Source organism: Microtus oregoni, unplaced genomic scaffold (assembly GCF_018167655.1).
Source record: "Microtus oregoni isolate MIOR12 unplaced genomic scaffold, Mior012 000028F_ref0000031, whole genome shotgun sequence".
Taxonomy (NCBI): domain Eukaryota; kingdom Metazoa; phylum Chordata; class Mammalia; order Rodentia; family Cricetidae; genus Microtus; species Microtus oregoni.
Window position 1 is genome coordinate 3,118,743 of NW_024543087.1, and position 12,611 is coordinate 3,131,353.

Here is a 12,611-nt window from a genome sequence, read left to right on the forward strand (position 1 = left end):
TGGGAAGGAGGCATTGTCTCCCCACTACTGGGTTGGGCAGTCATTCAGGTTCCTTGTTGAGGTCTTTGATACCTGACTTGGGGGACAAGTGAGCCCCTTGTGGCACTGGCAAAGGCTTTCCACTTTGTCTTCTATGATGGGCACCTGCCTGGCTGGCAGGGAGCTGGTTCCTGGAGACGATCTGCGCTAATGCTGATGTCTGGGGATGGGACTTGCATCACTGATGGGAGGGGATGCAGATGTGGGCTTCCTACTCTGCACCTCCTGGTGACAGTCACGCGGAAAGGGACGAAGTTTGCTACTGCTGCACGTAAGCAAGCTGTGGATCCCCATCCAGTGTGCTCTGACAACAATGCTGGGGACGGGGACCCAGCTGGGGAAGGGGGACCCAGCTGAAGAAGGGGGACCCAGCTGAAGAAGGGGGACCCAGCTGGGGAAGGGAACCCAGCTGAAGAAGGGGGATCCAGCTGAAGAAGGGGGACCCAGCTGAAGAAGGGGGACCCAGCTGGGGAAGGGAACCCAGCTGAAGAAGGGGGACCCAGCTGAAGAAGGGGGATCCAGCAGGGGAAGGGGGACCCAGCTGGGGAAGGCGGGGGCAGCTGGGGAAGGGTTCCTGGTTGTCACAGAGTTGTGGTAAAAGCCCCAGCTTTCCACAGGCCTTCGTTGGCACTGCTTTGTCAGGGGATAGTGTTGGGGTTCTCTGTCATGATCAGATGAGGTCTGGGACCCCACAGTTCTTTTACTAGTGGAACCGGCTGTGCTTTTTATGGTGTTTGGCTGAAACAGAATAGCAGCTGTTTCGTAGTTTTCTGTGTTACAGGGTAACCCTTGTTCCTTTGGCTTTGCATGGGCATGCTTGGTTACTTTCTTGCATATGTGTGCATGTATGGTATTCATATTTGTATTTCGTGTGCTCACTTGTGTGTACAAGGTGGGGATATTTTGTAGCAGTTTCCTGGGATTTGAGACAGGCTGGTTAACATTCAGAAAGTAAACAACTCACAAGTCTCAGGAATTCCTGAAACTGACCAGACTCACAAGACTCCTCCATCCCCAAGGTTATAGAAGCAGTAATCATGGCTGAAGGGAGGGCCCTCCAGTCTTTTGAGCAGCCTGCGCCATGCAAAGATGGCAGCTTTTCGAAGTCCACAGCTAGGCTGGGCTTTTTGGTGAAGCCGTTGCCTTTGAGCGACCATGCTCCTGTCTGTAATTCTTCACACACACTCATGATGCTGCAAGGAACCCCAGTAAACTCACTGCGTTTCTAAGTGGGATGAGGAACTGAGGAGTAGCCACAGTGGTGGAGACTCAGGCACATGTGTCTGATGAAAAGCTTCAAATATGAATTTGGCAGAATGACTTAGGCCCCATATGTACCTGTCACAAGCAGTCGAACACACACTACTAATATAATTGATTCAAATGCATTCCTTTCCCTCTGCAAAATACGCTGACCCCACATGATTGTTCAGTTACTTCCTGACTCACCATGTCACAGAACAGTATTGGCTCAGGTCGTTTTGACATGTACGTGTGCATGCCTATAATTGTGTGTATAGATGAAGTTTCACACCTCAGCTAAAGCACGATGAATAAAACTCAGAGAGAGAAATTGGGGTTTAACCTGAAGATCCAAAAAGCAAAGCAACCAGCCACTGGCTCTTACCTCAACCTCAGTCTGAAATGGTGATCCTGCCTCCAGGAATCTCAGAATGAGACTGTGTCTGAGAGCTGTCTCCTTCCTCTGGGGCTGGGATTAAGAGTGCACCACTACTGCCTGGTTTCTATGCAAGCTAGTGTGCCTACTGGGATTAAGGGTGTGTTGTTACCATTGCCTGGTCTGTAAGGCTGACCAGAGGGGCTGTTTTACTCTCTAATCTTCAGGCAAGCTTTATTTATTTATTTATTCAAGACCAGGTTTCTCTGTAGCTTTGGAGCCTGTCGTGGAACTAACTCTTGTAGGCCAGATTGGCCTCGAACTCACAGAGATTCACTTGCCTCTGCCTCCTTAGTGCTGGGATTAAAGGCGTGCACCACCACTGCCTGGCAAGCTTTATTAAAATACAAATGAAATGCCACTAAACTCAACATGCATGTAGAGGTCATAATACAACTTGCAGGAGTCCAGTCTCTGCTTCCACCATGGTTTCTGGGGGTCAAATCATCAGCGTCAGCTGCAAGCACCTTTAACCATCTGGCCGGCCCTGTCAGTCCTTGATATCCGTCAGGCTCACAGTTTCTTCATTATCTTACACGTGACTCTTCGCTAGATGTTTGAATTGGGATCTACCCAAGCTTCCGGCCTCAGTTTCACAGGTCTACTTACTCCTCTCGGCCCTGAGGGTCCCCTTACATCTTTTTCTATCTCTATAATAGATTTTTTTTGTACAAAAGATTCAGAGTTCTGTGGACTTTTGTCCACCTGGATTTTGCTGGTTGAACCTAGCAAATGCTGTAAAGACAGGGCATTCTTTGATATGGTGTGTGTGTCCTGTGCTGTGTGTTTACAGGTTTGGATTCCTGGGGGAGGATAAACTCCACCAGGAAGTGGATTGCTCCCAGGAGAGGAGACAATCGTCACTTAGCTGCCTCTTTTCTGATGTGTGGAGCAGCACTAGCTCTGGGTGCTTCCAGCACAGTCTGCACCAGCTATGGAGGCTTCAGCAGCCTTCAGTGATGTCTGTCTACGCTGGGCTCCTCGGGCTCCGAGCCCTGTTGTTTGTCTTTATTCCACAGTGTTCCTCTGTTGGGAAGATGGCGGAGGAGCAATCTGGTGCATTTTCCTGGAGCAAAGGCACGGTAAACACTTTGTTCATATGTTTACTGGTTTGCAGAATAATGAGTCGGTTGCTTAGCGGTCTCCAAAGGCTGCATCTTTGAGTATTCTCATGCTCGCACAGATTTTATGATTTGGCGTGTCAGTACCACAGAACAGCTTCTTCTTCTAAAGGCTGTGAGTTGCCTCCTGGGTGTTGCGTCTTGACTCCTGTGGTCCTTGCGTCTTGCTGTGTGATGTGACAGTCGTTTCCGGCTTGGATGTCTTGTCTCTGGATCTGAGCAGTCTGTCACTCCAAGGAGTCTGGCAGGGGCTCTCCTTGGGCTTGGGCTGGCTATAGTTTCCAGTCTTTTTGATTGACGAAGTCAGTGAACATCTATTTAAAAATATGTCACCTGCTTGTGGTAGCATTTCTAACTACATGTTTATGTCAGTTTTTTTTTTAAATTTAAGTTAAAAATCTTGTTTTCTAATGTGGTGTAATTTTACTGTTTTAGAATGTTTGGTCAGGATGGTAACACTAATATAATTTCAAATACAATTCTTTGTGTGTGTGTTTGTACTTGGGGCAGTCTCGTCTAGGGATGCACAAGCAGGTTAGTCAGTGCACTTCACGTTCTCTCATGCTCCGCTCTGTGATGCTGCTAATTCCATAGAGACTTAGCCATGACTTCATTGTTTTTAATTTGGAGTGGATTATAAAATAGTTCAATTTGCTTTTTCTTTTCAGGCAGGGTTTCTAGTATCCCAGGCTGGTCTTAAGCTCCCTCTGTAACTCAAAATGACCTTGACTTTCCCGCTCCTAATGCTTGATCTGTTTTATCATCATTTAAAATATTAACCTGGCAACTGGGGAAATGGCTCAGTGGGTAAGAGCACTTGGTAGCACGTGTGAGGACCTGGGTCCTGCACTCAAGAAGCTGGGTGTGGGTCCTCCATTGTTGGGAGGGGCGTGGTGGCTGCCAGACTCACTGGCTACGGCTACAGACTCAGTTGGGAGACATGATCTCAAAGGCAGAGATAAAGCCAGCGCCTGAAGTCTTCCTCTCGCCTCCACGTGCACATTTGGGCACGCCCATCCCACCTCCTCAGCTGAGAAAGAGCCACCGGGAGCCTGTGAGGTGGCTCAGCAGTTAAAGACACTTTTTGCCAAACTTAACAACCTGAGTTCAGTTTCTTAGAACCTGCACAGAAGGAGAGAACCGGCTTGTAACAGTTACTCTCTGACTTGTACACATGTGTCCTGTGGCAACGTGCACGCGCGCGCGCACACACACACACACATATACAAACACACACACACATATACAAACACACATATACAAACACACATATACAAACACACACACATATACACACAGACACACACACATACACACACACATACAAACACACACATATACAAACAGACACACACACATACACACACACATATACAAACACACACACATATACAAACAGACACACACACACACACATATATACAAACACACACACATATACAAACAGACACACACACATACACACACACATATACAAACACACACACACATATACAAACAGACACACACACACCTGTATACTGCTTGGTTTCTGCCAAGTTGGTGCAAATCTAGATGTATCTGAGAAGAGGGCATCTTAACTGAGAAAATGCTTCCATCAGATCGGCCTGCAGATGAGTCTTTAAAAATTGATGCGGGAGGGCCCAGCTCATGGTGAGCAGTGCCACCTCTGGGCAGATGGTCCTGGGTTCTATAAGAAAGCAGGGTGAGTGAGCAATGGGGAGCAAGCCAGTAAGCAGCACCCCTCCATGGCCTCTGCTTCAGTTCCTGCCACCAGGTTCCAGCCTGGAGTTCCTGCACTGGCTCCCCTGTGTGGTAGACTGTAAGCTGTAAGATGAAATAAACCCTTTCCTTCCCAAATTGCTTTGGTTGTGGTTTTTTTTTTTAGCACAGCAATAGAAATCACAACTACGATGCTTCTTTTCCGTTCTCAAGCATAACGTTTTCTGTTACATAACCTGCTTTCATCTTCCATTAAGAATATAAGCAAATGTGCCTGCCTGTCTTTCTGCCTGCCTGTCTGCCTGTCCGTCTGCCTGTCCGTCTGCCTGCCTGCCTGCTGTCTGCCTGTCTGTCTGCTTATCTGCCTGTCCGTCTGCCTGCCTGCCTGCCTGCCTGTCCATCTGCCTGCCTGTCTGTCTCCCTGCCTGTCCTCTGTGTATTCCTTTAACTGCTCTTTTCTCTCTGTCTCTCCCTCCGTCTCTAATTCTGCCTCTCTCCCTGCCATCTGCGTCTGAACGAGGAAGGTGGTAATGTAAAACTCTCTGCACCTCTGGCTGGGAACGGATTCAAGCACCCAGCAGGACCAAACTGCCCTCTGTCACCAAGTCAGCCTGACTGCTTAGGGAAAACAGCCCCTGCCTGGGTAAGTTCCACTGGGCTGGAAGAGATAGTAATCCATGCAGGAAGACACAGTTTCATGCAGTGTGGCCCTTGTCTCTGGACACTCTTCATAACTGTGTGACATCTACGCCTTGGGTGCTCAGTGGCCTCACCAGCCCTGGGTCCTGGGCTAACTGATAGAAGAGACAAAAGATCTGTGTTCAGCCGAAGCTAAGATCATTGGTAGGGACTGTGATGTTCTCCCTTCCTGAGATAAAAGGTGGCACAGGCCACCTTATAGGTGTCCCTTTCTGTGGGTTTTGGTGGGGTATGGGGTAAAAAGAGTCTTGTTCAAAAATCCCTATATTTACTAAAAGTTTACTAATTTTATCACCGGTATTATTAATAGAAAAGCATACAGATTGTGAGTTCATACATATTTTTTTTTTATTTTATGATGAATAGGATCCCAAAAGCCAGTTAAGAGTCAGAGACAGCCCCTGTTCCCATTGTTATGTGTCTCATAAGAGCACCAGGCTACATAACTGTAACATACAGAGTGCCTAGGTCAGCCCCATGCAGGCTCCTTGCTTGTCAGTCCAGTCTCTGGGCCTCTGTGGGTTTTCTTGTGATGTCCTTGACCGCTCTCTCTGGCTCCTATAATTCCGCCCCCTCCCCAGCAAGATTCCACGAGCTCAGCCTAATGTTTGGCTGTGGGTCTCTGTACCTGTTTCCATCAGTTCCTGGATGGAGCCTCTCTCTTGACTACGGGGCTTGGCACCAATCTGTGAGTAGCACAATGTTTTAGGCATCTGTACATTGACATTTCTTCCTCCGCAGTCATGTTTGTCTCCTGACCACTCAGCCTCTAGGTTCCGGCATTCTCATGGGTCTCAGGCTGGACCAGGCACCTACAGTTTCTGTGCCACCCTTCTCCCGGCACATTCCACTGGCAGGGCAGACTGTAATTTGAAGATTATATAGTTGGGTTGATGTCCCAATCCCTCCCATGAAAGTCTTGCCTGGTCACAGGGGATGGCCAGTTCAGGCTACACACCCACTGTTGCTAGGGATATTAGCTAGGAACTAGCTCCGCATCCTCTCTAGCATGAGATATTACTTGTGTTTTTGATCTTAGCCATTCAGACAAGCATAAGATGGAATCTCAGAGCTATTTTGATTTGCATTTCCCTGATGACGAAGGATGTTGAACATTTCTTTCAGTATTTCTCAGCCATTTCAGATTCTTCTGTTGAGAATTCTCTGTTTAGATCTGTACCCTATTTTTTATTGGATTATTTGGTTTTTTTTGATGTCTAGTTTCTTGAGTTCTTTATATATTTTGGAAATCAGCCCTCTGTCAGATATGGGGTTGGTGAAGATCTTATCCTGTTCTGTAGGCTGCCACTTTGTGCTATAACAGTGTCCTTTGCCTCACAGAAGCTTTTCAGTTTAAGTCCATTTATTAATTGTCGATCTTAGTGACTGCACTGGGGTTATATCCAGGAAGTGATCTCCTGTGTCAAAGCGTTCAAGGCTGTTTTCTACTTTCTCTTCTATCAGGTTCAGTGTAACTGGATTTATATTGAAGTCTTTGATCCACTTGGACTTGAGTTTTGTGAAGGGTGGTAGATATAGATATATTTGCATTCTTCTACATGTTGATATCCAGTTATGCCAGCATCCTTTGTTGAAGATATGCTCCTTTTTCCATTATATAATTTTGGCTTCTGTCTCAAAAAATCAGATGAACACAGGTGTGTGGATTTACACCTGGGTCTTCGATTATTTGATTCCATTGATCTGCCTGTCTGTTTTTGTGCCAATACCATGCAGTTTTATTATGATAATTCTGTAGTAGAGCTTGAAATCAGGGATGGTGGCGCCTGAAGAAGTTCTCTCATTGTGCAGGACTGTTTTAGCTATCCTGTGTTTGTTCTTTTTCCATATGAAGCTAAGTATTGTTCTTTAAAGTCTATAGAGACTTGTGGTGTTTAATGGGGATTATATTGACTCTGTAGAGTACAGGACTCAGGTGTGATCCGGAGAGACTCAGGAGTGGTCCAGAGAGTGTAGGATGCAGGTGTAATTCAGAGAGGCTCGGGTATGATTCAGAGAGTTGAAGACTCAGGTATGATCCAGAGAATTCAGGGACTCTGGTGTGATCCAGAGAGTGCAGGACTCAGGTGTGATCCAGAGAGTTCAGGGACTCTGGTGTGATCCAGAGAGTGCAGGACTCAGGTGTGATCCAGAGAGACTCAGATGTGATCCAGAGAGTGCAGGACTCTGGTGAATGATCCAGAGAGTGCAGGACTCTGGTGTGATCCAGAGAGTGCAGGACTCAGGTGTGATCCAGAGAGTTCGGGGACTCTGGTGTGATCCAGAGAGTGCAGGACTCAGGTGTGATCCAGAGAGTTCAGGGACTCAGGTGTGATCCAGAGAGTGTGCAGGACTCAGGAGTGATCCAGAGAGTGCAGGACTCTGGTGAATGATCCAGAGAGTACAGGACTCTGGTATGATCCAGAGAGTGCAGGACTCTGGTATGATCCAGAGAGTGCAGGACTCTGGTATGATCCAGAGAGTGCAGGACTCTGGTGAATGATCCAGAGAGTGCAGGACTCTGGTGTGATCCAGAGAGTGCAGGACTCAGGTGTGATCCAGAGAGTTCGGGGACTCAGGTGTGATCCAGAGAGTGCAGGACTCTGGTGAATGATCCAGAGAGTGCAGGACTCAGGTGTGATCCAGAGAGTTCAGGGACTCAGGTGTGATCCAGAGAGTGTGCAGGACTCAGGAATGATCCAGAGAGTGCAGGACTCTGGTGAATGATCCAGAGAGTGCAGGACTCAGGAATGATCCAGAGAGTGCAGGACTCAGGAATGATCCAAAGAGTACAGGACTCTGGTATGATCCAGAGAGTGCAGGACTCTGGTATGATCCAGAGAGTGCAGGACTCTGGTATGATCCAGAGAGTGCAGGACTCTGGTATGATCCAGAGAGTGCAGGACTCTGGTGAATGATCCAGAGAGTGCAGGACTCTGGTGAATGATCCAGAGAGTGCAGGACTCTGGTGTGATCCAGAGAGTGCAGGACTCTGGTATGATCCAGAGAGTGCAGGACTCTGGTGAATGATCCAGAGAGTGCAGGACTCTGGTGAATGATCCAGAGAGTGCAGGACTCTGGTGTGATCCAGAGAGTTCAGGGACTCATATATACAACATGCCAGGACTCAGGAGGGATCCAAAGCCTATAGTTGTATCTGGGGGAAGGCATGAAGAAGTCAGGAAAGTTGTGAGTCTGGCTAGTGTGGTGAGGGCTATGGCTAGTGTGGTGAGGATTGTGGCTATTGTGGTGAGGGCTATGGCTAGTGTGGTGAGGTTATGGCTAGTGTGGTGAGGATTGTGGCTAGTGTGGTGAGGGCTATGGCTAGTGTGGTGAGGTTATGGCTAGTGTGGTGAGGTTATGGCTAGTGTGGTGAGGGTTGTGGCTCGTGTGGTGAGGTTATGGCTAGTGTGGTGAGGTTATGGCTAGTGTGGTGAGGTTATGGCTAGTGTGGTGAGGGTTGTGGCTCGTGTGGTGAGGTTATGGCTAGTGTGGTGAGGTTATGGCTAGTGTGGTGAGGGTTGTGGCTCGTGTGGTGAGGATTGTGGCTAGTGTGGTGAGGGTTATGGCTAGTGTGGTGAGGTTATGGCTAGTGTGGTGAGGTTATGGCTAGTGTGGTGAGGTTATGGCTAGTGTGGTGAGGTTATGGCTAGTGTGGTGAGGTTATGGCTAGTGTGGTGAGGTTATGGCTAGTGTGGTGAGAGTTGTGGCTCATGTGGTGAGGATTGTGGCTAGTGTGGTGAGGATTGTGGCTAGTGTGGTGAGGGTTGTGGCTAGTGTGGTGAGGTTATGGCTAGTGTGGTGAGGTTATGGCTAGTATGGTGAGGTTATGGCTAGTGTGGTGAGGATTGTGGCTAGTGTGGTGAGGATTGTGGCTAGTGTGGTGAGGTTATGGCTAGTGTGGTGAGGATTGTGGCTAGTGTGGTGAGGTTATGGCTAGTGTGGTGAGGCCTATGGCTAGTGTGGTGAGGTTATGGCTAGTGTGGTGAGGTTCTGGCTAGTGTGGTGAGGGTTGTCAGAATAGGGTGAGCATATGTCTGGTGCTTGGTGTGGAAGGCTGCCTGTGTCTGCACCTGAGCTAATGGCGTTACCACTTCCTGGCTTCTGGGTCTATTCCTAACTGTGCTGTAAGTTTTCTCACTTTCTGAAATGTGACCAGGTACACCTCTTTAATTCTAATTCCTGATTGATTATCCCTTAAAAATAAACCAGGAACTTCTAGGGAAGATGCACGCATAGATTCAATATCAGTACTTAATCTGCAGACTGAATTCGGGTCTGCTGTCCAACCCCAGGATGTTCCCCACGGGAAACAAACTTGTTGTCCCTGTTGCCATTGTTCCAGCCCAGAGCTATTGGGAGGGAGCTTGACTGTGCACGTGCATGTGTGTGTGTGTGTGTGTGTATGTGTGTGTGCGCGCACACCTTTCCTATTTGCATACGGGTCCAGACCCTGCCTGTTTCATTCTGACTGGCAAGTGTCACTGGCATTGCTCGGTGCTGTGAGCCTTTCAGTAAAGACCATTAGGACCGTGTTTACGTTTGTGTTCGATCACCGGGTGTGGCTCTGTCACTCAGGGTAGGAGCTATGTCAGTGTGCACCCCTGCTGGGACTCAGGTCTTCATGCTCCTTTGTCCTCCAATTGGTCCAGCTACTTCCGGCCACACTTCCTGTTATATCCTTGAGGCTTTGTTTTTCAACTGGGCTGGATTTTAACTCAGCTCAGAATTTGAGCAAATCATTCACCATTTGAAGATTTACCCTTTTCTTTAAAATTTTGAACATATTTTTAATTAAAATATATTACTTTTACCTCCCTTCTCCTCCCTGTAGCCCCTCCCATGTCTCCTCCTCTGACACTTCTCATGACCCCCAGGATGTAGGTATATAGGAAATAGAATTCCATTTGCTCAGGAATTAAGGCCAACAGTTGACAACTGGGACCTTGTGAAAATCTATTGCTTCTGTCAACACACACTGGCTAAGTTCAGGCTTAAGTGAGATAGTATCACTCGTGGGTTTGGACCAAACTGAGATCGCAAACACAGCTGATGAGGTTTTATCGCCTGCCTCCTGTTTGATCGCTGCAGTCCATGACCATTGGGTTGACCTCTCCATCATGTCTCCCCAGGACTTCGTGTCTACCATCATCCGTTTGCTGGACAGTCCGTCCACTGCCATCCGAGCCAAAGCCGTCCTGGTGCTGCTTTACATCCTGATCTACAACCGGGACATGCTGCTGCTGAGCTGCCAAGCAAGGTACGGCGCTCTGCCCGAGAGTCTGTTGGGGCTGTTGATCAGTGCCTTGTAGTGTTCTGGAGACGACTTACTGGCCTTTATGTATCTGCTATTGAAAGCCTTTTCTAAAGCTTACCGGGAGTTTGATCTGTCTCTCTGTATCCTTAGCTTGTAAGCCCAGACAGGATGCTGAGCACAAACAAGTAAGGTCTCAAGGGCTTTGTACCTTCAGGGTACCAAGGTTTCCCTGAAAGACTCTAGGCTGAGAAGCTGAAGGTGCCATTGTAGGGGGTGGGATTGCCAGAACAACCCTGGCCTAGGTGTCCGTCTGTCACTTTGAGATTAATCTATTTATTTATTTAAGAAAGGGATTGGTTTTGTAGTTCAGGCTAGCCTTGAACTCTTGGACTCCCTGCCTCCACCTTCCCAGTACTGGGGTTGCAGGTGTGAACTACTACACTGGATGTCCTCTCTGTTCCACCCTCCTGTCAGAGAAAGAGCTGTCCTGGGTGCCCCCAAAGTTCTAGTTGTGTTTGGCTCATTCTCACCCACATTCCTCCTCAGCCCTGCTCCACTGGGGTCCAGAGAGTCCTGAAAATCTAGTCGATATCTTTTCATTTGGAGCCTGGAGCTCCCTGTATAGTCCAGTCTGCCCTAGAACCCACTGTGTAGCTCAGGCTAGCCTTGAAGTTGCGATCTTCATGCCTCAGCCTCCCAGAGAGGTGGGATTCCAGACCTCCTGGAAACCCCAAGGCATGGTCAGTTAGGGCTCGTGCCCTCCACTTCCTCCTGAGAGGGACTGTTGTCCTTGGGAAGGTGGTGGCAGTTTCACGTGGCGGATCCTGCTCTGTGACCCCTCCAGGGCAGCGTGAGGCTGCAGTCTCTGCTGGGACTCCTAAGCGTCTAGTAGTGTACGTATTGCAGCCTGAAGAAGCACCCACTGCACACTCTGGAGCAATGCAGTGAGCAGGGTGGCCTGGGCACAGTGCAGACGGCAGCAGAAATGGCCTCCGTGTGACACCAGTCCCTGAGGTCATGCGACTGTGAAGTGTGGTTCCTCTTGTGTGGACGCTGTGTGATCCCGGGCAGGACCCGCGTGGCTGGTGGGCCAGACTGTGAGGCCCTCACCTCGTCCTTAAGGAGAAAGGCTTCTCCCCGTACCTTTGTCTGTTTCACTCTGTCATTCACTGAGCCCTGAGTGAGGACAGCGGCAGGCTTAGGCCATCCCCATGCATGTAGGAAGCCTTGAAGGAGAAAGTACAGAATGACCATGCAGCTTGCAGCAAAGCAACTAGTGGAAGAGACAAGAGAATTCTGTCACTGTGACTCTGGGAGAGGCTTCTGAACATCAGCGAAACTGAAAAAGAGATGGCTTTGGCAGGGATGCTGTTTCGAAAGGCTGTGAGACAGTAGCAAAGACTCAGGGAAACGGGTCACAGCCTCCAGAAGACACAGAGCAGGAACTGGAAATCTCACACACCAAGTGCCAGGAATCCTGGTGGGGCCTGGGACAGATGAGTTTTAACTCAGGAAGTTGGAGCAGGCTTCTTCCAGGTGCTGGCCTTATCTGTAGTGCTTGCTTGACCAGGACAGTGTTAGAAAGACCAGTGACGTGGGGGGCTGAGGCGGAGTGGAAGACAGTGGCCAGGTGGACTTGTTACCTCAAGCTGTGCTTTGATGCTGAGAAGCTGGTCAATGACTCGCTCGCCCAGCAGGGAGAAAGCAGCTAAGGTGCTTCACTGTCTACAAGGGAAGAGACAGACCTAAGACAGAAGTCTGGGAATTGGGGTACCAGGCGCTCTGAATGCAGGACTGCGGAATGTCCCTGGAGCCCCAGAGGCTCCTTGTCTCAAGAACCGAGGGGGACGGTTTCAGAGGAACAATACCCAAGTTTGATCTCCGGCTTCCATGGGTATGGGGAACATGTACACACATAGACACAGGCACATACATAGACACAGGCATATATACACACGTGTGCACACACACATAGACACAGGCATATATACACACGTGTGCACACACACAGGGCAAAGACAGGTTACATTTGCTGTGGGAGGGGCCTCTTCCATTGCCCTCCTTAACCTGAGTTATTGATTCTTTGGACACACCT

At 48.8% G+C, this 12,611-nt stretch overlaps 1 protein-coding gene across 1 annotated transcript in view; it reads left to right on the forward strand.

The window, feature by feature from the left end:
* Ulk4 (unc-51 like kinase 4) overlaps positions 1 to 12,611 on the forward strand; it is a 303,260-nt gene that overhangs the window by 69,177 nt on the left and 221,472 nt on the right. Inside the window, exon 22 of the mRNA XM_041677287.1 lies at positions 10,392 to 10,519. Coding sequence (XP_041533221.1) covers positions 10,392 to 10,519 — 128 coding nt within the window. The remainder of the gene's footprint in view (positions 1 to 10,391; positions 10,520 to 12,611) is intronic.